Consider the following 24,830-nt stretch of genomic DNA (forward strand, 5'->3'; position numbering starts at 1 on the left):
GGGGGGGGGAGGGCAGGGTCCATCCTGCAGGGGGGGCTCTCTGACCGGGGCAGGGGAGGGGCACCAACCCTGTGAGTGACAGCAGAATTCTTGCCGGGCTCCACCCACAGGGCCCCTGCCCCTGGGCCACTCCAGGCTCCCCCCACTCATGCCCCGCCCCCCCGAGCTCCCATGCAGGGTCCCTGCCCCTCCCCCAGCTCCCTCCTATTGTCCCTGCCCCAGCTCCCCCGCAGGGCCCTGCCCAGCCAATCTGGCCCCTGCCCCGCCCTCACCCGAGCAGTGGGGGGCGTCGCAGGTGCGGAACTCGCCGTCCAGCCCCACGCACAGCGCCCCCTGGGGGCCCGGGCCCAGCTGGTTCCGATAGCGCTGCTGCACCAGGAAGCTGCATGAGCACTGGGTCCACGGCGTCCAGGGGCTCCAGAAGCAGTCGCCTGCAGCAGAGAAGAGGGGCCCAGCATGGCAGCCTGGCACATGCCCCAGGGCCCCACCCAACCCCCAGCAGCAATGGGGGGCCAGACCCTCCCCCTGGGGAGCCAGAGGAAGGGTCGTGTGACCACGAGAGCTGCCCCAGGAGCCAGGACAGCTGGGTCTGGTCCTGGCTCTTAACTGACTCCGGCCAGGCCCTTTCCCCTCAGCCCCTGCCTCAGTTCCCCCTCAGCAAGGAAGTGCTCTGGGGGCAAGGAGGAGGAGCCTGATGTGTGCCTCAGTTTCCCCTATACTGTGCCTGGCTGCCCAGCGAGGGAAAGAGACAAAGTTTGCTCTGAGGGCAGGTAAAGAGATGGGGGGTGGGTCGCTGAGCAGGCTGAGCCATGGGGGGAAGCAGGAGGGCTGGAGCTGCATCTTGGAGGCCGTGTGGCTGGCCCTGGAGGGGGAGGGGGACCCCTGGGGGAGTCGAGCGCAATGCGGGGCTCCTCCAAGGCCAGCCCCGACCCCGTGGACCCGACAGCACGTCCCACAAGCTCCTGTTCATGCAGGGCACCCCGTCCCGAGCAGGCCAGATGGGAGCACCACTGCAGGCTGAGCGCACGCTGGCTCCGGCGCAGCCCTCCCGTCCCCAGGGGCTGCCCCTACCTTCACAGGGCCGCAGGTAGCAGGGCTCCACCTCCTGGCGGGCACTGTCATTGCAGGGGGTGCTGGGCCCCTCGGGGCTGGGGCAGGCGCATGTCCCCGTCCGCGTGGCCAGCCCGGTGCCACAGGAGCGTGAGCAGGGGCTCCAGGCCGACCAGTCACATGGCTCCGCCGCTGCGGGAGGGGACAGAGCGTTAGCAGGGGCACGGGCTCCGGACCCCCACCCAGCCCAGGCGGGCACCACTCACCTGGGCAGGGTCGGGCAGTGCAGCCCTGGGCCTCGGCCTCGGGGCCGGCGCAGTATGAGCCGTTGTTGCGTGGCGGTGGGTTGATGCAGGCCCTGGTGCGGACGTGGGTGCCGTTGCCACAGGTGACGGGGCAGTCGGACCAGGGAGACCAGGGCGTCCAGGAGCCGTTCACTGGGGAGACGGGCAGGGTTAGCACTGGGGGCCGGGGTCCTCTCGGCGGGAGGGGGAGGGCGAAGGGGGTCAGGGTGTCCAGGAGCTGGGCACTGGGGAGCTGGACAGGGTTACCACTGGGGGGCAGGGTCCCCTCGGCAGGAGGGGGAGTGTGCAGGGGGTCAGGGTTAGCACTGGGAAGATAGGCACTGGGGAGCTGGGCAGGGTTAGCTCTGGGGGGCGGGGTCCCCTCAGTGGGAGAGGTAGGGTGGAGGGGGTCAAAGTTAGCACTGGGGAGATGGGCAGGGTTAGCATTGGGGGGTGGGATCTCCTCGGCGGGAGTGGGAGGGTGGAGGGGGTCAGGGTTAGCACTGGGGAGCTGGGCAGGGTTAGCTCTGGGGGGTGGGTCCCCTCGGCAGGACGGGGAGGGTGGAGGGGGTCAGGGTTAGCACTGGGGGGCAGGTCCCCTCGGCGGGAGTGGGAGGGTGGAGGGGGTCAGGGTTAGCACTGGGGAGCTGGGCAGGGTTACAGGACTGGGAGGGCAGGGTCCCTCGGCGGGAGTGGAAGTGGTAGGGGGTCAGGGTTAGTCTGGGGTGGGTTCCTTCGGTGGGAGGGTGGAGGGTCAGGGTTAGCAGTGGGAGCTGGGATCAGGGTTAGCAACTGGGGGGCGGGTCCCTTCGGTGGGAGGTAGGGTGGAGGGGTCAGGGGTTAGCAACTGGGGAGCTGGACGGTTTAGGCACGGGCAGGGCCAATCGGCGGGAGGTGGAGGGGGTCCAGGGTTAGTATGGGGAGCTGGCAAGGGTTTGCACTGGGGGCAGGTCCCTCCGGGGGAAGTGGGGAGGTGGAGGGGGTCAGGTTAGCATCTGGGGGTGGGTCCCCCTGGTGGGAGGGGAGGTCAGGGTTGCAGTGGGGAGCTGGGCAGGGTTAGCAAGGGGGCGGGTCATCGGTGGGAGGGTGAGGGTGGAGGGTCAGATTAGACTGGACTGGAGGGTTAAGCATGGGGGCAAGGGCCTCGGTGGAGGTGGAGGGGGCAGGGTTAGTAGTGGGGATGCTGGGCAGTGGTTAGCACTGGGGACAGGTCCCCTTGGCGGGAGGGTAGAGTGGGTAGGGTTAGCACTGGGAGCTGGCAGGGTTTATGCTCTTGGGGGGTAGAGTCCCTCAGGCGGGAGGGGGAAGGTTGGAGGGGGTCAGGGTTAGCTCGGGGGCAGAAGATACGAGGCGGGAGTGGGCAGAGGTGGAGGGGGTCAGGGTTGCACATGGGAGCGGTTGAAAGGGTTAGCTTCTGGGGGCGGCCCTCGGCGGGAGGGGGCGGGCGGAGGGGCCGGCTCTGGGGGCGCACTCACCCGCACACGCGATGTTGGCATAACTCCGGGGTGCAGTAAGAGGGAAGGGGAACACAGACGGTCCAGGCAAAGGGGTGGGGTTCCCGGGGGGCGCTGAGTTCTCCAACTGCCTAGCTCGCACCCGAGGCCCGGCACCTCAGGAATCGCGCTTGGTCAACAAGTACGGCTGTCGCCTGCACCAGCGGGCTGACTCTGCGCGCAGAGCGACTTGAGGCACCAAACTCTAGAGCTTGCCGGAGCCCCGCCTGAGTCGCTGCAGGGCGCATCCTCGCACCCAGCCAGCACTGGGGAGAATCCGCCTACTTGTGAAGGGGCGTGCGCTGCTCGCTCCCCCGACAGGAGCTGACGTTGGCTGGCACAACTCGCCCCGCAGCCAGGTGTCCCCAGGCCTTCCAGCCTGGTGCGGGCACGGCGAGGCAGCCGGCTGTGACCCTGGGGCGAGGGCCGGGTCGTCCGGCCCAAGGCTAGCTTCTTCTGGCACTCGCTGGCAGGAGCCGCGTGGCCGTCCTGGAGAGGGGGAGAGGGGAGAGCGTGAGCCAGGCCCGCGAAGCTCCAGGTGGGCAGGGGGCCACCGGGGATGGCCCCAGCGCTGAGTCCCCAGAGTGCCCCGCACGCACTGGCTTGCACCTCGACTGGGTGAAAGCAATGCGGGGTGCCCCAGCAGCACCCCATGCCACTGACACAGACGCGTAAAAAGACACCCACCAACAAACAAAAAAAAATCCTGGCTGTGAAAGATACGCCGAGAACCACAAAAGCGCTCCATCGCCGCACCAATATTTCACAGCGCGCTGCTGAGGATCGACAGCCAGCAGCCCCACCACCCCATAGCAACACACATGCCTGGAGCGATCCAGCCAGCAGCCGCACCCGCCCATACTGCACCCTGCTGGGAGCGCTCCCAGCCGCACAGCCCCACCGTTCAGCGCGTGCACCCCTGCTGGGACGATCCCCAGACAAGCGCTCCCCCCCCGCCCATAGCACAGCTGCTGAAGATCCGCCCCAAGCCACCAGCCCGACTCCACATCCATAGCAACCCCCTGCTGGAGCGCTCCACCAGCACGCCCACCTCCGACCACTAGGCACCCCTGCTGGCGAGGCTCCCAGCGCAGCCCACCCAGACGCGTAGCACAATTGCTGGGAGATTCCCCCCGACAGACGCGCTCCGACACCGCCCATAACACCCGCTGCTGAGAGATTTCGCCAGCCACAGCCCCACCCCCCGAATAGCACCCTGCTGGGAGCGCTCAGCCAGACAGCCCACCCAGACGCGTAGACCTTGCTGGGAGATCCCAGACCGCGCTCCACCCGCCCATAGCACCCGCTGCTAGGAGTGATCCGCCCAGACAGCAGCTCCACCCCAGCCCTGTAGACCCCTGCGTCGGGAGCGTCCAGCAGCAGCCCCACCCGCCCATAGGCCACCCCTGCATGGAGATCGCCGCGACAGCACTCACTCGCCCGATAGCACCCTGCTGGGAGCGCGCTCCAGCCAGCAGCCACCCAGCCCAATAGCAACCCCCTGCTCGGAGTCACCCACCAGCAGCGCCAACCACCACCACATCCCACCGCTGTAGCCCCCGCTGGGAGCACTCAGCAGCAGACCCAGCTCTGATAAGCACCGGCCCTGCTGGGGCGCTCGCCAGCAGCAGCCCACCCCCATCGGATTGCACCCCTTGTGGGAGATCCGCGACCCAGGGTGCAGCCCACCCCGCCAATAGGACCCCCTTGCTGGAGAGTCCACTCCACAGCCAGCAGCCGCACCGGTCTCTCCCCAGCCCTCTTGCTAGGAAACGCTCCACACCCGGCCACAGCCCACCCCTCCCACAGCGGTTCCTGCTGGGATCTCCCAGCAGCACACTGCACCCTAAAGAGCCCTGCTGGGGGCTCCACCCAGCCAGCGACCAGCACTCTCCCCCAGCGCCCTGCCGGAACAGGCTGGGCTGGAGCGAGCCTGAGCCTGGGGTCGTCAGTGTCGCGAGCAGGGGTGTCACATCACCTGATACCGGGTTTGACAGTCAGCCGTCCCCACAGGTGACGCTGCATGGGGACCAGGCGGGAGCAATGGCTCATGAGCGACTGGCTGGGACAGGGTGCGGGGGTGCAGAGGAGCTGCCCTCAGAGCATGTGCAAGTTGTTGGCAGCTCGTCGTAGGCGTAGGCTGCCTGGCACACGCAGGGTGGGCCCCTGGCGTCGGTGCACCGCCGGCTGCGGGGAACCAGGCGCCATCTTGCTTCCAGGTCCCTGTGCGGGGAGCGGGGAGGCCGGGTCAGCACAGACTGCCCGGGGACGGGCGAGGGCTCTGCTGGCACCACAATTCTGCTGCCCACGGACATAAGAGGCGTCCAAGGCAAGAATGAGAATCGTTCCGGGAACCCGCGCTTTCGGCAGATCGGAAGGGATCCGAGCCCTAGATCGCGGAGGAGGCCATGGCTCCTGGAAAGGGCCTCGGGCTATGCGGATGCCCCGGCGACCCTGGGGCAGCCTGCGCGAGGCGGAGTCACAGGGGGTTGATAACGCCAAGACCAGCGATCCCCACTGCCGTGTGCTCTGACCCAGGCCTCCGCACAGGGCGAACCACCGTCCGGGCAGGGCAGCAGGCGTCGCAGGACATCCCCGTCCTGGCACGAGTGATGCCCTCCTGCAGGTCCCAGCAATGGGCGGGCATCTAGTATGGCGCAGTCCACCATGGCCATGGAGGGCATTCCTCTCTGGGGGGCAATGGGAGACAGGTATTAGCAGGGGTGGGGGAGGTGACCCCTCCTGCAGGCACGCCAGGCAGGTTGGGCAATGAAGCAGCTGGGGGAGGGGCGGGCTAGAAGGGGCTCGGTTGATGGAGTGGCAGGGGGAGGGCGGGCTGAGTGGTACCCGGGTCATGGATCGGGCTGGGCGGGAGGACGCCGGGTCTCAGATTGCGTGGCAGGCGGGGATGGAGGATAGAGAGACCTTGCCAGTCGTGATTTTCAGGGTGGCAAGGGGCAGGGGAGGGGGCAGGGTAGAGGGACCTGGAGTCTGATCGCGGATGACAGGGCGGGGGATGGGCAGGGCTAGGGCTCCGGGTCTGATCTGGGGTGGCACGTGTGGGGAGGTGGCTGGGCTTAGAGGGGCCCTGGGTCTGGATGAATGTGGTGGACGGACTGGGGAGGGCTGGTAGTAAGAGGGACCGGTCTGATCAGGTGCAGGGAGGGGAGGGCAGGGTTAGAGGACCCCGGGTCTGATCAGGGTGGCAGGCGGGGGAGGGGCAAGAAGGCTAGAGGGCCGGGTCTGATCGAGGGATGACAGGGTGGGGAGGGCTGGTCTAGGAGGGAGACCCGGGTCTGAAGGGTGGCAGGGCAGGGAGGGGGCAGGCTAGAGGGGCCAGTCATGATACGGGAGGTGACAGAGAGCGGGGGATGAGAGGGTAGAGGCAGCCGGGTCTGATCGGGGTGGCAGGGTGGGGGGAGGGGCTGTCTAGAGGACCCCGGTCTGATGGGGTGGCAGGGTGGAAGGGAGGGGGTGGACTACAGGGGCCCGGGTCTGATTGAAGGTGAGGGGGGGGAGGGCGGGCTAAGTGAGGGACCCCGGTCTGATGCAGGTGACAGGGCGCTCCCCACCCCCAGCCAGCGCCCAGACCTCTTCCCCCAGCGCCCCCTGCTGGAACAGGCTGGGGCTGGAGCCCCCTGCAGCCTGGGGTCTCAGTGTCCCGCGAGCAGGGGTGTCCCTCACCTGAACCGGGTTTGCAGCCCGTCCCCACAGGTGACGCTGCATGGGGACCAGCGGGACCAGTGGCTCCACTCCCTCCCCACAGCGTTCCCTGCTGGGATCTCCCCAGCCAGCACCCTGCCCCACCCCTACAGAGCCCCCTGCTGGGGCTCCCCACCCCCAGCCAGCGCCCAGACCTCTTCCCCCAGCGCCCCCTGCTGGAACAGGCTGGGGCTGGAGCCCCCTGCAGCCTGGGGTCTCAGTGTCCCGCGAGCAGGGGTGTCCCTCACCTGAACCGGGTTTGCAGCCCGTCCCCACAGGTGACGCTGCATGGGGACCAGCGGGACCAGTGGCTCCACTCGCACTGGCTGGGGGGACAGGTGCGGCGGGTGCAGAGCAGCTGCCCCTCAGAGCATGTGCAGTTGTTGCAGCCGTCGTGGCGCAGGCTGCCTGGCACCCAGCTGTGCCCCTGGGCGTCGGTGCACTCGCAGTGCTGCGGGGAGACGCAGGCGCCATCTTGCTCCAGGGTCCCTGTGCGGGGAGCGGGGAGCCGGTCACGCCACAGAGCCTGCCCCGGGGACGGCGCGAGGGCTCTGCTGGCACCACCAGAACTTCTCCGGGTGCCACGGACCTTGCACGCGTCCCAAGGCAAGGAGAATCGCCGTGACCCCCGCTTTCGGCACGGAGGATCCGAGCCCTAGCTCCCATCTGGAGCCATGGCTCCCTGGCAAAGGGCCCTCGGCTATGCCTGCCCTCGCGGACCCTGGCCAGCCCTGCGGAGGAGGAGTCCCAGGGGGTGAATAACGCCAAGACAGCGATCCCCCAGCCTGCCGTGTGCCCTCTGACCCCAGCCTCCCGCACAGGGCACCCACCGTCCGGGCAGCGGCAGCCAGGCTCGCAGGCCTCCCCGTCCTGGCACGTGATGCCCTCCTGCAGGTCCCAGCAATGGCGCGGGCATCTGTTGGCGCAGTCCACCATGGCCATGGCAGGCGGGCATCCCTCCTCTGGGGCGCAATGGGGACAGGTTATTGCAGGGCTGGGGAGGTGACCCCTCCCTGCAGCCCCTCACCCAGGCAGGGTTGGGCAATGAGAGCTGGGGGGAGGGGCGGGGCTAGAGGGGCCCCGGGTCTGATCGGGGTGGCAGGGCGGGGGAGGGGCAGGGCTAGTGGGACCCCGGGTCTGATCGGGGCTGGCGGGGAGGGACGCCGGGTCTGATTGGCGTGGCAGGGCGGGGGATGGGCAGGACTAGAGAGACCCCAGGTCTGATCAGGGTGGCAGGGCAGGGGAGGGGCAGGGCTAGAGGGACCCTGGGTCTGATCGGGATGACAGGGCGGGGGATGGGCAGGGCTAGAGGCGCCCCGGGTCTGATCGGGGTGGCACGGTGAGGGAGGGGCTGGGCTAGAGGGGCCCTGGGTCTGATTGAGGTGGCAGGGCGGGGGAGGGGCTGGTCTAGAGGGACCCCGGGTCTGATCAGGGTGGCAGGGAGGGGGAGGGGCAGGGCTAGAGGGACCCCGGGTCTGATCAGGGTGGCAGGGCGGGGGAGGGGCAGGGCTAGAGGGGCCCCGGGTCTGATCGGGGTGACAGGGTGGGGGAGGGGCTGGTCTAGAGGGACCCCGGGTCTGATCAGGGTGGCAGGGCAGGGGAGGGGCAGGGCTAGAGGGGCCCCGGGTCTGATCGGGGTGACAGGGCGGGGGATGGGCAGGGCTAGAGGGGCCCCGGGTCTGATCGGGGTGGCAGGGTGGGGGAGGGGCTGGTCTAGAGGGACCCCGGGTCTGATCGGGGTGGCAGGGTGAGGGAGGGGCTGGGCTACAGGGGCCCCGGGTCTGATTGAGGTGGCAGGGCGGGGGAGGGGCGGGGCTAGAGGGACCCCGGGTCTGATCGGGGTGACAGGGCGGGGGAGGGCGGATACCAGTCAGGTCGTGTCTCTGCTCCTAACAATGCCAAGTGCTCCATAGTCCTCTCCAAGCTCTGGGGTCCCTCCCCCAATGGTCCACCCCCCGCCCGAGTGCCCTCTGGTGCCCCTGATTTGGGGGTTGCAGTGTGGAGCCCAGCGCCTGCCCCTGCCCTGCTTCGGGAGTGGACCACAGCTGCAGAGCCCAGCTCTGGGGCTGCCATGGGTGTGCCAGGCCAGGGGCCAGCTGGCAGTCCGGGGCAGAAGGGGGCAGGGCAGGGTGAGCCCCCTAAGTGCCCAGGCCAGGTGTATGGTGCTTCCCACTACCCGGCACTGGCCCTACATACCCCCAGGCAATGCCCCCAGCTGCTTTTGGGCAGCACCAAGCATTCCCTGGGCACGGTGGCTCAGCGCCAGGAGGCCCTGCTCCCTGCTCACTCTGCCTATGACGGGCACCGGAGGGACGGGGAGCCTCCCTCCCAGCTCTCAGGGCCCCTCCCTCCATGGCCTCCGTCCAGCCAGGCCCCAGCCCCCCAGTGGAGAAGGAGCCCCCCGCACTCCCCGCGCTCCCTACCGCAGGGCCGGGGGTTGCAGATGCGCCCCTGGTACTTCTCCCCTGGACAGCGGGCCCCTCCGTTCTTGGGCGGGGGACTGGTGCAGGTGCGAGCGCGCACGGAGCGGCCCCCCCCGCAGGTGCGGTCGCACCACGACCATGGGCTCCACTTGGACCAGGCTCCAGGCACTGGCTTGCAGAGACGCCGACGGGCATGGTAGGGGGAGAGATGGGCAGGGGAGAACAGCCGTTAAAACCAGATGCAGCCCGGCCCCCAGCTGCTGGCACAGGGTTCTGCCCTGGCCCCACTGCGAGGCCCGGCCAACCATCCCAGCTCACGCCAGGCAGCCCTGGGCCAAACCCTCCCCTGGGGTTGGGCACTGGCTGTGGGTGCATGTGGCACCGTCAGCAAGGCGGGGGTGCTCTGGGTGCCCGCCATGCATGGGGCTGTGGGCGCGTCCCAGCCAGTGGGCAGGGAGGGGTCAATCTCCTGGCGAGGTACAGCCGAGGGTCGCGACATGGGGCACTGAGAAGCCAGTGTGTCCCTGTGTTAGGCAGCCGGCTTGGGGCAGCGACGCCAGGTCCCCTGCGCCCGTGGCCCTACCTTTGCAGGCCTGCAGATTGCAGAAGCGCCGCTCAGTGTTTGTGGTCAGGATGCCCTGGCACCAGAGCCCCCGCTCCCCGGGGGGGTGGTAGGTGCGCAGACGTCGCTGCTGGCCCACGCCGCAGCTGCGGGAACACTCGCTCCACGGCGCCCACGGGGTCCAGGTGCAGTTCCTGCCAGCGCACTCCTCACCCAGACACAGGGGCGCATCTGCGGGGCACAGAGCGGAGATGCGGTGAGCCCACAGGTGTGTCACTCCGCAGCAGGGATTGGGGGAGCTCGGCTGGGAGAGTGGGACCCTGAGGTGGGGTGAGCTGGGGGGCAGGGAGGGGGAGCTCGGGCTGGGACAGTGGGGCCTGGTGTGGGGTAAGCTGGGGGGTTGCATGTGGGTGAGCTGGAGGTGGAGCTTGGACTGGGATAACGGGGCCCTGGGGTGGGGTGAGCCGAGCGTGCACCGGGGCAGGCTCCGTGCCCCCTCCGGACGCCTCACCTGTGCACCGGGGCAGGCTCCGTGCCCCCTCTGGACTCCTCACCTGTGCACTGTTGCAGGTTACAGGCCCCTCCGGATGCCTCACCTGTGCACTGGGGCAGGTTCCGTGCCCCCTCCGGACGCCTCACCTGTGCACTGGGGCAGGCTCCGTCCCCCTCCGGACGCCTCACCTGTGCACCGGGGCAGGTTACAGGCCCCCTCCGGACGCCTCACCTGTGCACTGGGGCAGGCTCCGTCCCCCTCCGGACGCCTCACCTGTGCACCGGGGCAGGTTACAGGCCCCCTCCGGACGCCTCACCTGTGCACCGGGGCAGGCTCCGTGCCCCCTCCAGATGCCTCACCTGTGCACGGGGCAGGCTCCGAGCCCCCTCTGGACGCCTCACCTGTGCACGGGGCAGGCTCCGAGCCCTCTCTGGACGCCTCACCTGTGCACTGGGGCAGGTTACACACCCGCTCCTGGAATGACTCCCCGGTGCAGTTGGCGCCTCCCTCACAGAGCCGGGTCCGGGTTTTTGTGGCTGGGAACTCAGGATCGGTGCAGGTTCTGGAGCAGGGACTCCAGGGGGACCACAGGCTGAAACCCTCCTCGGAGCCTGGAGTGCAGAAGGGGGCAGCCGGGGTTAACTCACTGCTCCTGACCTCAAACCGCTTCCAGACCCCACCTCGGCGGGGAAGCAGGAACCCAGCCCTGTTACAGGGGAAACTAAGGCCCAGAGGGGAAGAGACTTACCAAGGTCACAGAGAGCCAAAGGCAGGTCTGGGGTAGAACCCTGGAGTTCCTTGCCACTGCTCTAACCACTAGAGACCACTGCCCTCAGCTGGGGTAGAACCCAGGAGTCCTGGATTCCCACCCCCCTGCCCCTGCTTTAACCAGTAGACCCCACCGCCCTCCCAGCGCTGGAGCTGGAGCCCCGCCCAGCAGCTTTGCTCGGAGTGCAGCATGGTGACCATCCATTAGCCACAAGGTGTGGGTGAGGGGTGCCAGGTGGCTCGTGCCCCTTCCACCCCTCTGCAGGGTCAGTGGACGGGGTGCAGCCTCCCCAGGCAGTGGAGCCTGGTGCACTCTCCCCTTCCTGGGGAAGAGAGGACCACAGACAAGGCTCCAGCTCTGACCCCCTGTTTGTAACAACCCTGCCCGCCCGCCCGTAGCATGGCCCCTGGGAGCCCCCGCCCCTCCCCTCCCCTCACCTGGCACACTGGGGACAGGCTCCTTTGTGGGACCAGCTGTCACTGGGGAGGGCAGAAGAAAGGGAGAGTTACGATTCTGCGGCTGCCAGCTTCCTCGCATGCCTGCCAGCCTGCCGGAGCTCTGCCAGCGGCACTAGCCCCTCTGCTAGCCAGCGCAGCTGGAGCGGGGTGGCGAGGGCCCGGCTCACGGCCATGAGATCACCATGGGGGGCGATGTCTGTGAGCCGAGGGCCTGGGCAGAGCAGCAGGTGAAGTCGATGGGGAGATGTTCCTGGCTAAGGACAGCCATCGGCTGGGGCTGAGTCCGCACTGCCCCCTGGAAACAGCACGGGTTCTGCCCGGTGGAGGGAGTGACCCTGGGCCCAGCCGGGCCGGGCCTAGGATAGGTTCTCCAGCACCTGGTACTACGTCCAGCTCTCCATGCCTGGCTCGTTCTAGCAGAGCTGCAGCAGCTCTGCGGTTCTCTGTCACTTGGCCCCAGCGAAAAGCCACGGGGCCCGTGTGGCGCTTGCTGTGCTCTCTGGACACGCCTGCAGAGCACCGCGCATGGCAGCGGAGCCGACGGTCCCTCCCCTGGCCTGAGAGCTGCTTGTTCACCAGGTGGGGGCTCTAATGTTTCCACGTCGGGCCCCCTCCAGGCAGTGCCCAGCATTCACAGGCCAGCTGGAGCTGGTCCATCTGGAGCCGGCAGCAGTGTGGGGTCTGCTGGGCTGGTGCTACCCCCAGGGAACCCAAGCAAACTAACTGCCCGTGGCATGGTGGGGCAGCTGGACACGGCCAGCCCTGCCTGTCTCGCCCACCCCTGCGGGGAATCCAGGGGCACAGGGGAGAGCGGGTCTGCAGAGCCCCTGGGTGCCCTCTCACCTGGGCAGTCCGCTGTCTGGCAGTACTTGATGTCAGTCCGAAGGCCCACGCAGTCCTTCCCTCCGTTGGCAGGAGGGGGGTTGGTGCAGCCCCGTGCCCTGGTCATGTGCCCCAGCCCCCCGCAGCTCACGGAGCAGGGTGTCCACAGGCTCCAGGGAGCGAAGCCGCCGTCCAGCGGGCACCGGGTGAAGGAGCAGTTCAGCTGGCCGTTGTGGCAGGTGCTGGAAGGGAACAGCCGGGAGAGGTCAGAATGGCCCTGGCACGGGCAGGGGCCGGGCAATCAGGAGAGGGCAGCTCTCAGGAGGAGGAGGGTCTAACAGAGACCTGGGCAGGGAGGGGTAGCTCAGGGGTTTGAGCATTGGCCTGCTAAACCCAGGGGTTTAATCCTTGAGGGGGCCACTTAGGGGTCTGGGGCAAAAATCAGTACTTGGTCCTGCTCGAGAAGGCAGGGGGCTGGACTCAGTGACCTTCCAGGGTCCCTTCCAGTTCTAGGAGATTGGTGAATCTCCAGTTTCTCTTTTTTGCAGAGCATCAAGGACCCTCAGCCCAGGAAGGGGCAGTTCAGGGCATGGCCCGGGCAGAGCAGCAGATGTTCCCAGGACGGCTCAAGCCTGGAAAGGTGGCAGGGGGGCTGTGCCAAGCTCTGGCCCAGCCCACTCTCTAGGGCCGCCCTACACACAGCGCTCACGCCCCAGAACTGCCCACTGCCCCAGAACCAGCGCCAAGTGGATGGGGTCAGGCTGGTAGCCCCAGCATAGCCATGCTGCAAATTCCCTTCTAAGCCAGCCGGGTTCCAGCAGCACAAGCCCCACCTGGCCCCACATTCTGCAATGGGGCTTGCAGGTCCCATGCAGCCGCCAGGCCGGGATGCAGTCAGTCCCTTGGGAGAGGGATGCACCTGGAGAGCTCAGCTGGTCACCCTCCAGGGGCCTGTTCCCGCTCTCACTGGCCGCTCAGCACTTTGTAATGGGCCCCGGGTGTAGGCGGCTCCGTTGTGCTGCCAGCCGCAGTCTGTCTGCCAGCCATGAGGCATGTCCCAGCCACGGGCTGCAGGCAGCCACTGGCCCCGTCCCCATCGCAGCCCTGGGGGAGGCGCGGGGGGTTCAGCGAAGCCCCCTACGGAGCAGGGTTTCCTTGCTCTGCCTGACCTGGGAGGAGCAGCTCTCAAGACAGCGCTGGGGGTCCAGCCCGGTCCAGCCCCCCTGCAGAGCCGCAGCCGGGGTGGGGCCGTGGCGCAGGCAGACTCACCAGGTGCTGCAGGCGGAGCGAATGGTGTCGCGCGGCTGCACCTCCTGGCCCAGAGAGACCCAGCGGCCCTGAGCGGTGAGGACAGCCGGGAGGGTGCTGGCATTTGCCGAATGGTTCTGGAGCTCCTGCAGGGTCTCCTCGGTGACCAGGCAGGGGCACTCCTGCATAGGAGGCAAAAACCACGGTGGTGCTTGTGGGGCAGGGGCCCCTCCAGCACAGAAAACGCAGGCACTGGGCCTCTGCCCTGGCATGGGCTCATGCTGATGGACGGGCACCTGAGAGCAGCCGCAGCCACCCCAGCGCGCCATCCCCATGCTCCAGGGCCATTGGCGTGGTGCCAACTCCTTGGCAGCCTGCCCTGTTCTTGCCCCCATGGGGCCCGGCTGCATGTGGCCAGCACAGCTCGCAGCCAGGGAGCACCCACGAACATAGCCCACAATGCACTGGGGCGGGGCTTAGCTCACGTATCCCCCCACCCACAGCGCACTGGGGCGGGGTTTAGCTCACCTATCCCCACACCCACAACGCACTGGGGCGGGGCTTAGCTCACCTATCCCCACACCCACAATGCACTGGGGCTTAGCTCACGTATCCCCAACCACCACAGCGCACTGTGGGAGCGGGTTTAGCTCACCTAATCCCACCAGCCGCGCGCCCCAATGCACTGGGAGCGGGGCTTAGCTCATGTATCTCCCCCACAGCGCACTGGGGCAGGGCTTAGCTCACCTTCCCACACCCACACGCCACTGGGGGCAGGGTTTTAGCTCACCCTTATCCCCCACACCCACAGCGCACTGGGGCGGGGCTTTAGCTCACCTATTCCCCCACACCCACAACTCACTGGGCGGGGCTTAGCTCACCTATCCCCACACCACAACGCACTGGGGCGGGGCTTAGCTTCACGTATCCCCCCACCCACAGCGCACTGGGCGGGGGTTTGCTCACCTATCCCCACACCCACAAGCGCACTGGGGCGGGGCTTAGTGCAACCTAATACCCCAACACCCACAATGCACTGGGGCGTAGGCTTTAGCTCACGCTTTCCGCACACCCACAAACGCACTGGGAAGCGGGGCTTAGCTCACGTATCCCCCACCACAGCGCACTGGGAGCGGGGTTTAGCTCACTATCCCACTACCACAAGCGCACTGGGGCGGGTTAGCTCACCTATCCCCACACCCACAGCGCACTGGGGGCGGGCTGTAGCTCATCTATCCCCACACCCACAAACGCACTGGGCGGGGCTTAGCTCACTATCCCCACACCCACAACGCACTGGGGCGGGGCTTAGCTCACCTATCCCAACACCCACAAACGACACTGGGGCGGGGCTTAGCTCACGTATCCCCACCCACAGCGCACTGGGGCGGGGTTTAGCTCACCTATCCCACACCACACAGCGCACTGGGGCGGGCTTAGCTGCACCTAATACCCCACACCCACAGCCGCCACTGGGGCGGGGTTAAGCTCACTATCCCCACAACCCACACGCACTGGGGACGGGGCTTAGCTCACCTATCCACGACACACACAAGCACTGGGCGGGGCTTAGCTCACCTATCCCCACACCCACAACGCACTGGGGCGGGGGCTTAGCCTCACTATCCCCACACCCACAACGCACTGGGGCGGGCTTTAGCTCACGTATCCCACCCCCACAGCGCACTGGGGCGGGTTATCTCACCCTATCCCCACACCCACAGCGCACTGGGGCGGGGCTTAGCTCACCTAATCCCCACACCCACCAATGCACTCGGGCGGCGGCTTAGCTCAGCCTATCCCCACCACCCACAACGCACATGGGGCGGGGCTTAAGCTTCACGTATCCGCCCCACCCACAAGCGCACTGGGGCGGGGTTTAGCTCACCTATCCCCACACCCACAGCGCACTGGGGCTGCGGGCTTAGCTCACCCTATCCCCACACCCACAGCGCACTGGGGCGCTTAGTTCACCTATCCCCACACCCACACGCACTGGGGCGGGGCTTAGCTCCACCTATCCCCACACCCACAACGCACTGGGCGGGGGCATTAGCTCACGTAATCCCCCCACCCACAGCGGCACTGGGGCGGGGTTTAGCTCACCTATGCCCCACACCCACAGCGCACTGGGGCGGGGCTTAGCTCACCTATCCCCACACCCCAACGCACTGGGGCGGGGCTTAGCTCACCTATCCCCACACCACAACGCACTGGGGCGGGGCTTAGCTCAAGTGCCACCATGGGGCTGGAAGCTTGGCAACGCTGCCAAAGCCATGCTGCTCTCTGCCGACGCTGCAGAGCGATGAAACAGCCGCGGGCGCTGACCTGGACGGCAGCTCCGTGGTGCTGGTAGGTGCCCGCTGGGCAGTGGCAGCCTCCTCACAGCCATCGAGAAGCAGTCCATCTGGCGGTGAGTGAGTGGGCACAGCTGTAGGGGGCAGCCCTCCTCCTGTAGGCACTCCGGTACAGGCGTCCGCCGGGCAGCCCACCTCTGGGGGAGGGCGACAGACAGGCCTGAGCTCCCTGCGGGCTGCCCAGGGCCCAGGCTCTGGGGCCTGGGAGTGAGTGCTGGGAACCAGGGTGCCCAGAGCTGCAGGGGGCTGTCCTGCTCCCTCTCCCCTGCTGCAGAGCCAGCCCGCCCTCCCCACCTGCCGCCCCACCACTGCACTTTTCAGCAGATGCGAGGAGCGCCTGTCTTTGGGGGCTACTCACTGAGACAGGCAGTGGGGGGATTACTCCCAAGGGGGGGCAATCAGGGAGGGAGGGCAAGTGGGGGGTCTCCACAATAGGGGTAGTTAATCCCAAGGGGGGATTGGGGTGGTTACTCCTTGTGGGGAAGAGGGGATGGGGTAGTTATCCTGAGGGGGGATGGTTACTCCCCGGGGGAAGAGGTGGGATTGGGGTAGTAGTTACTCCCTGGGGGGGGGCGGAGACAGCTACTCCCAGAGGGGGGTGGTTACTCCCCGGGGGGAAGAGGGGATGGGGTAGTTACTCCCTGGGGGAGGGGTGGAGACAGCTACTCCCAGGGGGGGGGTAGCTACTCCCCGGGGGAAAGAGGGGATGAGGTAGTTACTCCCCGGGGGGGCGGAGGCAGCTACTCCCCAAGTGGGGGCGATTACTCCCTGGCAGACACAGAGGCAGCTACTCCCCGAGGGGGAGCGGTTACTCCCCGGTGGGGGGGCGGAGGAAGCTACTCCTCGACGGGGGGTGGTTACTCCCCGGGGGGAAGAGGGGATGGGGTAGTTATTCCCTGGGGGGGCGGTTACTCCCCGAGAGGCGACGGTTACTCCCCGAGGGGGTGGCAGAGGTAGCTATTCCCCGAGGGGGGGTGGTTACTCCGCAGGGGTCACTCACCGAGGCAGACCTGGGTGTGGCAGGTCTTGCTCTGCACGGCCAGCCCCTGGCAGGCCGGCTGGCGACACTGGCGCGTGCGGATCTGCTCTCCCCCGCCACAGGACACACTGCACGGGGCCCACGGGGACCAGTCGCTCCATGGCACCTCCTCTGCAGGAGGCAGGGCACAGACACTGGGTACAATGGGCCGCTCACTGCCAGCATCGTCTGTCCCCCCACAGTACTCGTCCCCCCGGCCCTCCCGGCGCCCCCGCGCCAGGCCTCTGCTCCTGGGGCAGGGCTCTGACGTCCCAGACAGGGGCAGGCCCTGGCACAGCCGGCTTGGTCAGGGTCTGTAGGTGCCACCATGACCCTGCTGCACTGGGAAAGGGCCTGGGAGCAGCTGGGATGTGCCCTGTAACACTCCCCCCAAACGTGCTGTGGTCTGGGGGTGAGCACCCCCAGTGTGCCCCTCGCAGCACCCCCCACTGTGCCCCACGCCCTGGCTCTCACCTTGGCAGGGCGGTTCGCCCTGGTGGCAGGCTCGCTGCTGCTGGCTGTCCCCGATGCAGCCCCTGCCCCCGTGTTGGGGGGCCGGGTTATCGCACTCTCGGAAACGGAACTGGGTGCCCTCCTGGCAGCGCTGGGGGCAGGGCGACCATGGCCCCCAGGCCCCCCAGCTGCCTTCCAGCCGGCACGCAGGGTTGGCACGGCACTGCAGGTGCCCATCCTCGCAGGTGCTGTGGGGAGAGGATAGCGTGTTACCGTGGTCACGCAGCCCCCAACTGCACCTGCATCCAACCCCCCTGCCCCAGCCCTGGGCAGCCAAAGACGAGAGCTCCGCACGCCTGGTGCCCAGGCTGGGGGAGAAAACCCAGGCACTGCCCAGAGCCCAACCCTGATGACCCACCCAGGCCTACCCTCCCCCGGGCACTGCCCCAGAGCCCAAGGTCCTGCCCAGCTGCCCTGGGCAGAGGCTGCAGCTCTGCGAGGCCTGGGGAAGGGTCCATCTCCTCGGCTCACTCAGCCACCTCTGGGCAGATGCCAGGCAGGGCCCTGGAGGGAGGGTGGGTCGCAGTGAGGGGCTTTGCCAGGTGGCACCTGCCCGAGACTGCCCCAAGGCCTGGGGCCTCCCAGTCCCCAGAGCCACCCGCAGCCCTAAGGGGATGGGGGTTTGGACTCTGCTACCCAGGACGGATGTGGGCAGCGCCAGCCCCGTTCCGGCCCCCAGGCTGCCTAGGGAAGGAGGTCCCAAGTGCCCGCAGAGCCCAGCACTCACCAGTTCTGGCAAGGCCCGTACACGGTCTGCCCAGGCTGTGCGTACTCCCAGGGCACGGGACCAGCCCAAGCCAAGAGGGTCTGCTGCTCTGGAGCCTCTGCGGAGACAGGCCGGGGATCATCCTCCCGGAAAGCCACAGACGCAGCCCACCCACTAGCCCCCTGGGCCCTCCCCTGCCCAGCCCCGCCTCCCCACCCCGATTATCCCTTGGCCAGGCCCGCCGCGCTTCCTGCCCAGCTCCCCATGCCCTCCCCCTCCTGTATCCCTGACCAACCCCTGTGCCCACCCTGTATCCCCAGCCCCCGAAACCTCCCTGTAGCTCTCCCTCCCAGCCCCCCTCCCCCTCCCTGTATCCCCAGCGCAGCCCCCCGTGCCCTCCGGCACCCCCCCAGGCCGTGGAGGTTTACCTGGGTGCACCGCCCCTCCAGCCCCAGGGAGCCGCTGCGGTACTTGCAGCGACACTGCGCCAGGCTCACACACGCCCCGTCCTGGAGGAGCTGGCCAACGGGGCAGCCGCACGAGGGCTGGCACTGGGGGCTATCCAGGCAGGCCATGTCCGCCTGCAGGTCCTCGCAGGAGCGGGGGCAGGGCTTGCCACAGGCGAAGGCCACCTGCCCCCCGCCGCAGCCTGTGGGGAGAGAGCCGGGGTCACCCCTCCCACAGCCCGGCAGCGCCCGTCACACAGTGCGGGCCACACGTCCGGGCTGTGCAGGGAGCAGCAAGGAAATCACGCGGCCACACAGGGCGCTCTGGCCATGTGTGACAAGCTGCGGGGGGTCTTGGTTTTTTCTTGGCTTTTCCAATGGTTTGCACTCGCGCGGGTGGAACTCAGTGTCCCCAGGTGTTACTGGTTTAACGAGGGGAGGGGAGAGGGACGGCAGAGGACTAAGAGGGAACTTGGGACCCCGGCCGATGGCCTGCAGGACGGACATCCCAGCAACTGGTGACCCACTGACCTGACGACCCAGCTCAGGAGTCGCAGCCGGTTCTGGCCAGTGGGAGGACAATGGGCTGCGGGGAGAGGACCCCAGTGACCTGACCAGCCAGAGGGGCCAGAGGACAGAAGAGGGGAGGAGACCCAGGCCACCCTGTTTACCTGGGGAGAAGACAATGGACAGAGGTGGGACTTGGAGAAGGTGATATCAGATGACCAGCTAGGAAGTTGGGGGCGGGGGGCTCGGGACTGGAGAGGGGGAGCAGGCAGAGCCCCCCTGGAGGCTGTGCTGGGCTGAGGGAGGCCAGGCCTGAGGCCCGGAGATGGGTTCAGATGCTCAATAAACCTATTTTACACTCTGGTCTAGAGATCAGGGTGCCGTGATTCCCTCTGGGGGTGGGAGCCCTGGGGGCCCAGAGCGAGGGGACTGACCCTGAGAGAAAGTGGCCCCCCGAGAAGGGCTGTTGCACTAAAGGGGCACCCCTCACGGATCACACGGGGCCAAGAGTGGGCATGACCTGTGAGCTCGTGACACCATCAGTCCTGCCCAGGCAGGGGTGAGGATGGGGCTGGCAGGGCTGCCCAGGGCATGAGTGGCATCGCGGCAGCCTGAGCACTGCCGGGGCTTGGGCCACAAGGGCAGTGACCCATCCAGCTCCACCTAGTCTGCCTCTGCCCCACGGGTCCTGCTGCCCAGTCAGCCCCTGGACCTGACCCCTGCCCTGGCCAGCGCTTCCACTCCACCGCGGCCGATGTGGGCTACACACCTGACAGTGAGGGGACTGGGCCAGGGTGCAGGGGGCCAAGGCGCGGAGCCAGGCCAGGCTGGGTCACCGAGGGAAGGGGCAGAGGCTGGGGGGCTCTGAGGGGGTGTGGCGGGATGGGAGCAAGAGTTGGTGAGGGGCAACTGATCACACAGGGCCCGGGCGGCCATGCCAGGCCCAGCGATGGCTCCAAGGGGGTCTCGGCCCCATTTCCCTTGGCAGAACGCTGCCTGGGGCTGGGCGCAGCTCTGCACGGCGTCGTGCCCCTTGTGGCGATGGGACCATGGCAGGCTCTGGGGGCACAGGCAGAGCCGGGGCCCAGACCAGGTGGCTGGTTGCTGCCGGAGGGTCGGCGCCTGGGCCAGTCTCTCACCTTCACACATGGTGTCTCCATCATGGCAGGCACGGCTCTGCCAGGCCTCTCCAGGGCAGGGCACGCCCCCGAAGCGGGCGGGAGGGCTGCTGCACTCCCGGCTCCGTGCCGACTCCCCGGCGCAGGCGGCGCAGGCTGACCATGGCCCCCAGGAACTCCAGCCACCGTCCACTGCAAACCACCCCCAGAGAGGTGAGCCCAGCTCCCTGAGCCTCGGCTGCCTGGACCTGGGGCTTGGAGCCCTGGATCTGCCATAACCCCCCGGGCTACAGGCCAGACTAACACAGGGACCCTGCCCCGGGGCTGGCATGCCAGAGGGATGGAGGATGTCTCAGGGTCGGGGCCATAACTGGGCAGGGGACATGGCTGTGACGGTGCCCCCCATGAGGCTTTATGGAATATGCTTACGAATGTCTATGTGACATAACTGGAATATGTTCTGTGCTACGTGTGCCATGTGCCATCTCTCTGCGAAGGTTCTGCTCTCCCGAATCCCCTCCTCCTAGCTTTAGGCACGTGTCACTAGAGTATTCCAAGAGCTGAATCCTGGCTGGGGACTGGTTTGATTTTAAATAATTGCAGTAAGGCATTTGGGCAGCTTCTTTAGAAAGGAATTCGCAAGTTAAGTGCCCAGTCAAGAAGCATTTAACAAACAATGGATCTTGGAAGGCCCTAAGCCACATGAGACGTCTACCTGGAAACATTCAAGATACCATGTGGGCAACGGCTGCTGCCTGCAAAAACTGAGTCATGCATGGACATGTGACTTGCCCAGGGACTCCAGATCTCCATCTTGGAGCTGGACTTTGCATAGGAGTGAGGAGGGGGTCTCCACTCCCAGGAGAAAGTCTATTTAACCCCCTGGGAGACCCCTCCATTTTCTCTTCAGCTGGCTCAAGAGAGAGCCTCTCCACCCCCAAGGATACCTGAAAGAAACTGGAACAAAGGGCAGTGACTGCAGGGGGTGGGAGCGATTGCTGGACCCAGACTAGCAGGAGACTGGTCTGTAAAAGGAAGCTCACTGGAACTGGTGAGGTGTTATTTGGATTCAGTTTCTTAGCGATAGACTTGCATGTTCTATTTTATTTTGCTTGGTGATTCACTTTGTTCTGGCTGTTACTACTTGGAACCACTTAAATCCTCCTGTCTGTATTTAATGCAATCACTTTTTACTTATTAATTAACCTGGAGTATGTGTGGGGGGCAAACAGCTGTGCATCTCTCTCTATCAGTATCAGAGGGGTAGCCGTGTTAGTCTGGAACTGTACAAGCAGCAAAGAATCCTGTGGCACCTTATAGACTAACAGACGTTTTGGAGCATGAGCTTTTGTGGGTGTTATAGGGGGCGAACAATTGATGAGTTTACCCTGTATAAGCTTTAAACAGGGTAAAATGGATTTATTTGGGGTTTGGACCCACTGGGAGTTGGGCATCTGCGTGTTAGAGACAGGAACACTCCTGTGAGCTGCTTTCAGTGAAGCCTGCAGCTGTTAGGGGACGTGGTTCAGACCTGGCTCTGGGTTTGCAGCAGGCTAGTGGGTCTGGCTCAAACCAGGCAGGGCACTGAAGTCCCAAGCTGCCAGGGCAGGAAAGCAGGGGCAGCAGTCCTGGCACATCAGTTGGCAGCCCCAAGCGGGTTTCTGGGACCCAACCCATTACAATGGTGTCAGCTCAGGGTAGGGCCCATACCAGGGCAGTGGCAACTGGCACTGGGGTGGTATCTGTGGGGGCAGAGCAGGCTCTGGGCTGTACCCGACAGGGGGAAGGGACACCGGCCAGGCTTGGGGCCGTACCCAGCGGGGCAGAGAGAAGATTTCCGCTCTCAGCTGCTGGATGGGGAGAGAGTGAGGTGACCCTGGACCTGAAAGGGGAGGTTGGAAGGGGAAAGACCCCCTGGTGGAGTCTCTTCCCTGGTGGGAGCCAATCTCCCCATCAGGTGTTCCCCTTCAGAGTCACTGGGACAGGCCAACCCAGATCTGGAGGAGATGTTAATGGATATGCTGGCTTAGATGGGATCAGCGTTTACAGCCTGGGCCTCATCGTGGGGCTGATTCCCCAAGGGAGGCAGGATGTCTGTTTTATGGGGGCTTCAGAAGCTTAAATGCCATCACAAGTGTCCGATGCCGACCCAATGCCTAGGCCCTGGGGAGATTTCTAGACAGAGAGGGGGAATGAGACTTGGCCCTGGCAGACACTGAAACATGTGCATCTTTAGCCGACCTGGAGGAACAGGTGTCCGGGGAAGATGTGGCTGGGCTGCCTAAGGAGGTGGGACTGATGGTAAACCTGGACAGTATAAGATGAGGATGGCAGAGGTGTTGTGTCCTGGCCACCAGGTGGGGAGGGGCTGCCCCGCCCAGAGCTGGCCAAGGCCAAGATGGGCGGCTCTTAACCAAGAGAGCCCGGATCGCAGCCCAGAGTGCTGGAGAAAGACCCTGTCCCAGTTTAAACCCAGGAGTATTGTGGGTGGCAAAAGGGGACAGGCCGCATAAACTTCCCACACGCGCCTGCAAGTGACATCAAGCACACTCAAGCCAACGAGAGGGCACAAAAAGTGGAGGGCTGGTGTAACTCACACCAAGGATCGGGATGAGATGCTGGGGCACCATCGGGAACGTTGGCTGGGTTCGAACTTCGCAGGTCCTGGCCTGGAGTGACGCTGGCTCCGTTCGCTCCCTCGAAGGGGGAGAGATGTGACGAACTGGGACTGTTCCTAATGTTGCTCTGAATACGTGTGTGCCTCAGTGGTCCCCTAGACAGTTCTTAAAGTTTAGGTGGTGGATAAGGGTGTGTGATTTGCCTAGCAGAGGAAGGCCAGTTGCCCTAAATTGCCGGGCACTCGTGTTCTTCCTAGCCAACTTGATTGGCCGGGCCCCTCCTCTGGCCAAAGGTGCCACTGAAGGTTGTTGGACGAAAAGGGATCAGGTGACCTCACTGCCGCCGGGAAAGGGCGCTGAGCAAGAGGAGGGGCTGGCAGGGCGGGTGGTTAGTCTGGAGCTTGTTGGGAGGGGAGTGAAGGCAGACTGAGGTCTGGCTCCCTGCCCCCCAGAATGGACCTGTCTGAGGGGTCTCGGTTCAGCTGGTATCCTACAAGCTCTGTTGTAGACCCTGTTCGCTGTATCGAATAAACCTCTGTTTTGGCGGCTAGAGGGTTCACGTCTGACTGCAAAGTGGGGGCTAGAACCCTGTGGCTTCCCCAGGACCCCGCCTGGTGGACTCGCTGTGGGAGCACACGGAGGGGCAGAGGATGCTGATAGTGCTCCAAGGAGAGACCCAGGAGGTGAAGACGTGTGAGCTTCTTGCCCTCTGAACAAGTTCAGCTCCAAGGGAGAAGAGGCTCCCCAAGAGTCCTGCTGGCTTAAGTGTGGGAGCAGTTCCAGAGACATCGCCCAGGGACTCCTGTGACAGGGGGTAGGGGGAAGGGACCCTGTCGGGCCTCAGGACCGTACCCAGCGGGGGGGAAGGGAGCGCTGTCCGGGCCCCTTTTTTTGGCTATACCATGCGGTTCGGAAAAGGGACGCTGTCCGGGCTCGGGTCCGTACCCAGCGGGGGGTGGGGGGGGGACGGACGCTGTCCGGCTCGGGCCTACCCAGGCGGGGGGGTGGGGGAAGGGACAGGGCACCGCTGTCCGGGCTGGGGCCGTACCAGAACCGGGGATGGGGGGAAGGGACGGGAACGCTGTCGCGGGCTCGGGGCCGTACCGGGGCAGAAAGCAGCCGAGGGGCATCCTTGTGGCTGGAGGCTGAGTGCTGGTGTCGCCCGTGACGCTCCCTGTCCCGGCACATCTCGCCCCGCCGTGCTGAGGGTGGGGCAGCGCGAGGCGCGGTATCCACGTCACCACTCCTGCGCTCCCGCCACAGTCCGGGAGCAGTGGGTCATGAGCCCTCAGTCACACCAGCCCTCCAGCCACTGGGAAGAGGGGAGCAGAGAGAGGGTGCTCAGGAGTTTCTCGCAGCAGCCTAGGCCCCTTCTACCACACCCAACCTCTCCTCTCTGCCCCCACCCCCACTCCACCCCCCTCTTCACCTAGCGCGCACCTAGCCGCCCCCCACCTTCTCTCACCACCCCCCACCTTCTCCCCTGCACCCTCAGGGAGGTGAACAAAGGGAAGAGAGCCACAGGAGAGGCCACGTCCCCTCCAAACCTGCCACCCAATCAGTGTGTGGCCTGGGACCCTCCCCTCCCCATCCCAGGGCCCCCCATTCACCCCACTCCCATTGTATCCCTCAGGGCACCCCTTCTCCATCCACCCATAGGCCCCTCTGCACTTCCCATCACACCCCTGGGGGCACCATTACCTCGTGTGCCCCTCTGCCTCCCCCAGCGACCCTCAGTCCCCGCCCCACGCCAGGGCTACCAGTGGCCAGCCGGGTACTCACCAGGGCAGGGCAGGCTGGTACAGAGCAGCATCCCCCCAGTGCAGGTGCTGGGGAGGGAGCGGAGCAGCAGTGAGACGGGCTGGGATGGAGTCAGGGGGGACCTAGAACGGACCCTCAGTGCCTCCAGCACACCCACCTCCACCGGGAGACAGCCCCCTTCCCCCCGCAGCGTGGGGGGCTGGGACAGCACCTCGGTATCCTCACCTCGGGAGCCTCACAGAGCAGCAGTGCTCACCCACCGCCGCAATGCAGCCATCTCTGGGGTGTGGCACTGCAGCCCTATCGCAGCTCTGCCCCATTGGGCATACCCCCCTCCGCATCTCCTCCCCACAGCCTCCCCATGTTCCTGGTTTCACTGCCCCACGAGGACCCCCACCCCTCTGCACTCCCTGCCCCAACCCATGCACTGGGCATGGCAAGGCTTGGTGTCACGGACCAGCAGCTGTCCCCCCACGTGCCAG

At 66.3% G+C, this 24,830-nt stretch overlaps 1 protein-coding gene across 1 annotated transcript in view; it reads right to left on the reverse strand.

The window, feature by feature from the left end:
- Nucleotides 1-24,830, reverse strand: part of LOC116838058 (SCO-spondin-like) — a 168,823-nt gene that overhangs the window by 28,331 nt on the left and 115,662 nt on the right. The window contains exons 57-77 of the mRNA XM_075063419.1: nucleotides 24,370-24,416; nucleotides 19,991-20,161; nucleotides 18,327-18,547; nucleotides 17,920-18,041; nucleotides 17,154-17,380; nucleotides 16,662-16,811; nucleotides 15,734-15,798; nucleotides 15,633-15,686; nucleotides 13,326-13,486; nucleotides 12,078-12,298; nucleotides 11,214-11,255; nucleotides 10,451-10,618; nucleotides 9,536-9,745; nucleotides 8,953-9,120; nucleotides 7,360-7,491; nucleotides 6,778-7,018; nucleotides 4,897-5,128; nucleotides 3,157-3,316; nucleotides 1,317-1,487; nucleotides 1,072-1,242; nucleotides 273-431 (exon numbers count right to left, since the gene is read on the reverse strand). Of these exons, the coding sequence (XP_074919520.1) occupies nucleotides 273-431; nucleotides 1,072-1,242; nucleotides 1,317-1,487; nucleotides 3,157-3,316; nucleotides 4,897-5,128; nucleotides 6,778-7,018; nucleotides 7,360-7,491; nucleotides 8,953-9,120; nucleotides 9,536-9,745; nucleotides 10,451-10,618; nucleotides 11,214-11,255; nucleotides 12,078-12,298; nucleotides 13,326-13,486; nucleotides 15,633-15,686; nucleotides 15,734-15,798; nucleotides 16,662-16,811; nucleotides 17,154-17,380; nucleotides 17,920-18,041; nucleotides 18,327-18,547; nucleotides 19,991-20,161; nucleotides 24,370-24,416 (3,293 nt within the window). The remainder of the gene's footprint in view (nucleotides 1-272; nucleotides 432-1,071; nucleotides 1,243-1,316; nucleotides 1,488-3,156; nucleotides 3,317-4,896; nucleotides 5,129-6,777; nucleotides 7,019-7,359; nucleotides 7,492-8,952; nucleotides 9,121-9,535; nucleotides 9,746-10,450; nucleotides 10,619-11,213; nucleotides 11,256-12,077; nucleotides 12,299-13,325; nucleotides 13,487-15,632; nucleotides 15,687-15,733; nucleotides 15,799-16,661; nucleotides 16,812-17,153; nucleotides 17,381-17,919; nucleotides 18,042-18,326; nucleotides 18,548-19,990; nucleotides 20,162-24,369; nucleotides 24,417-24,830) is intronic.

This window comes from Chelonoidis abingdonii, chromosome 2 (assembly GCF_003597395.2).
Source record: "Chelonoidis abingdonii isolate Lonesome George chromosome 2, CheloAbing_2.0, whole genome shotgun sequence".
NCBI classification, from domain to species: Eukaryota; Metazoa; Chordata; order Testudines; family Testudinidae; genus Chelonoidis; species Chelonoidis abingdonii.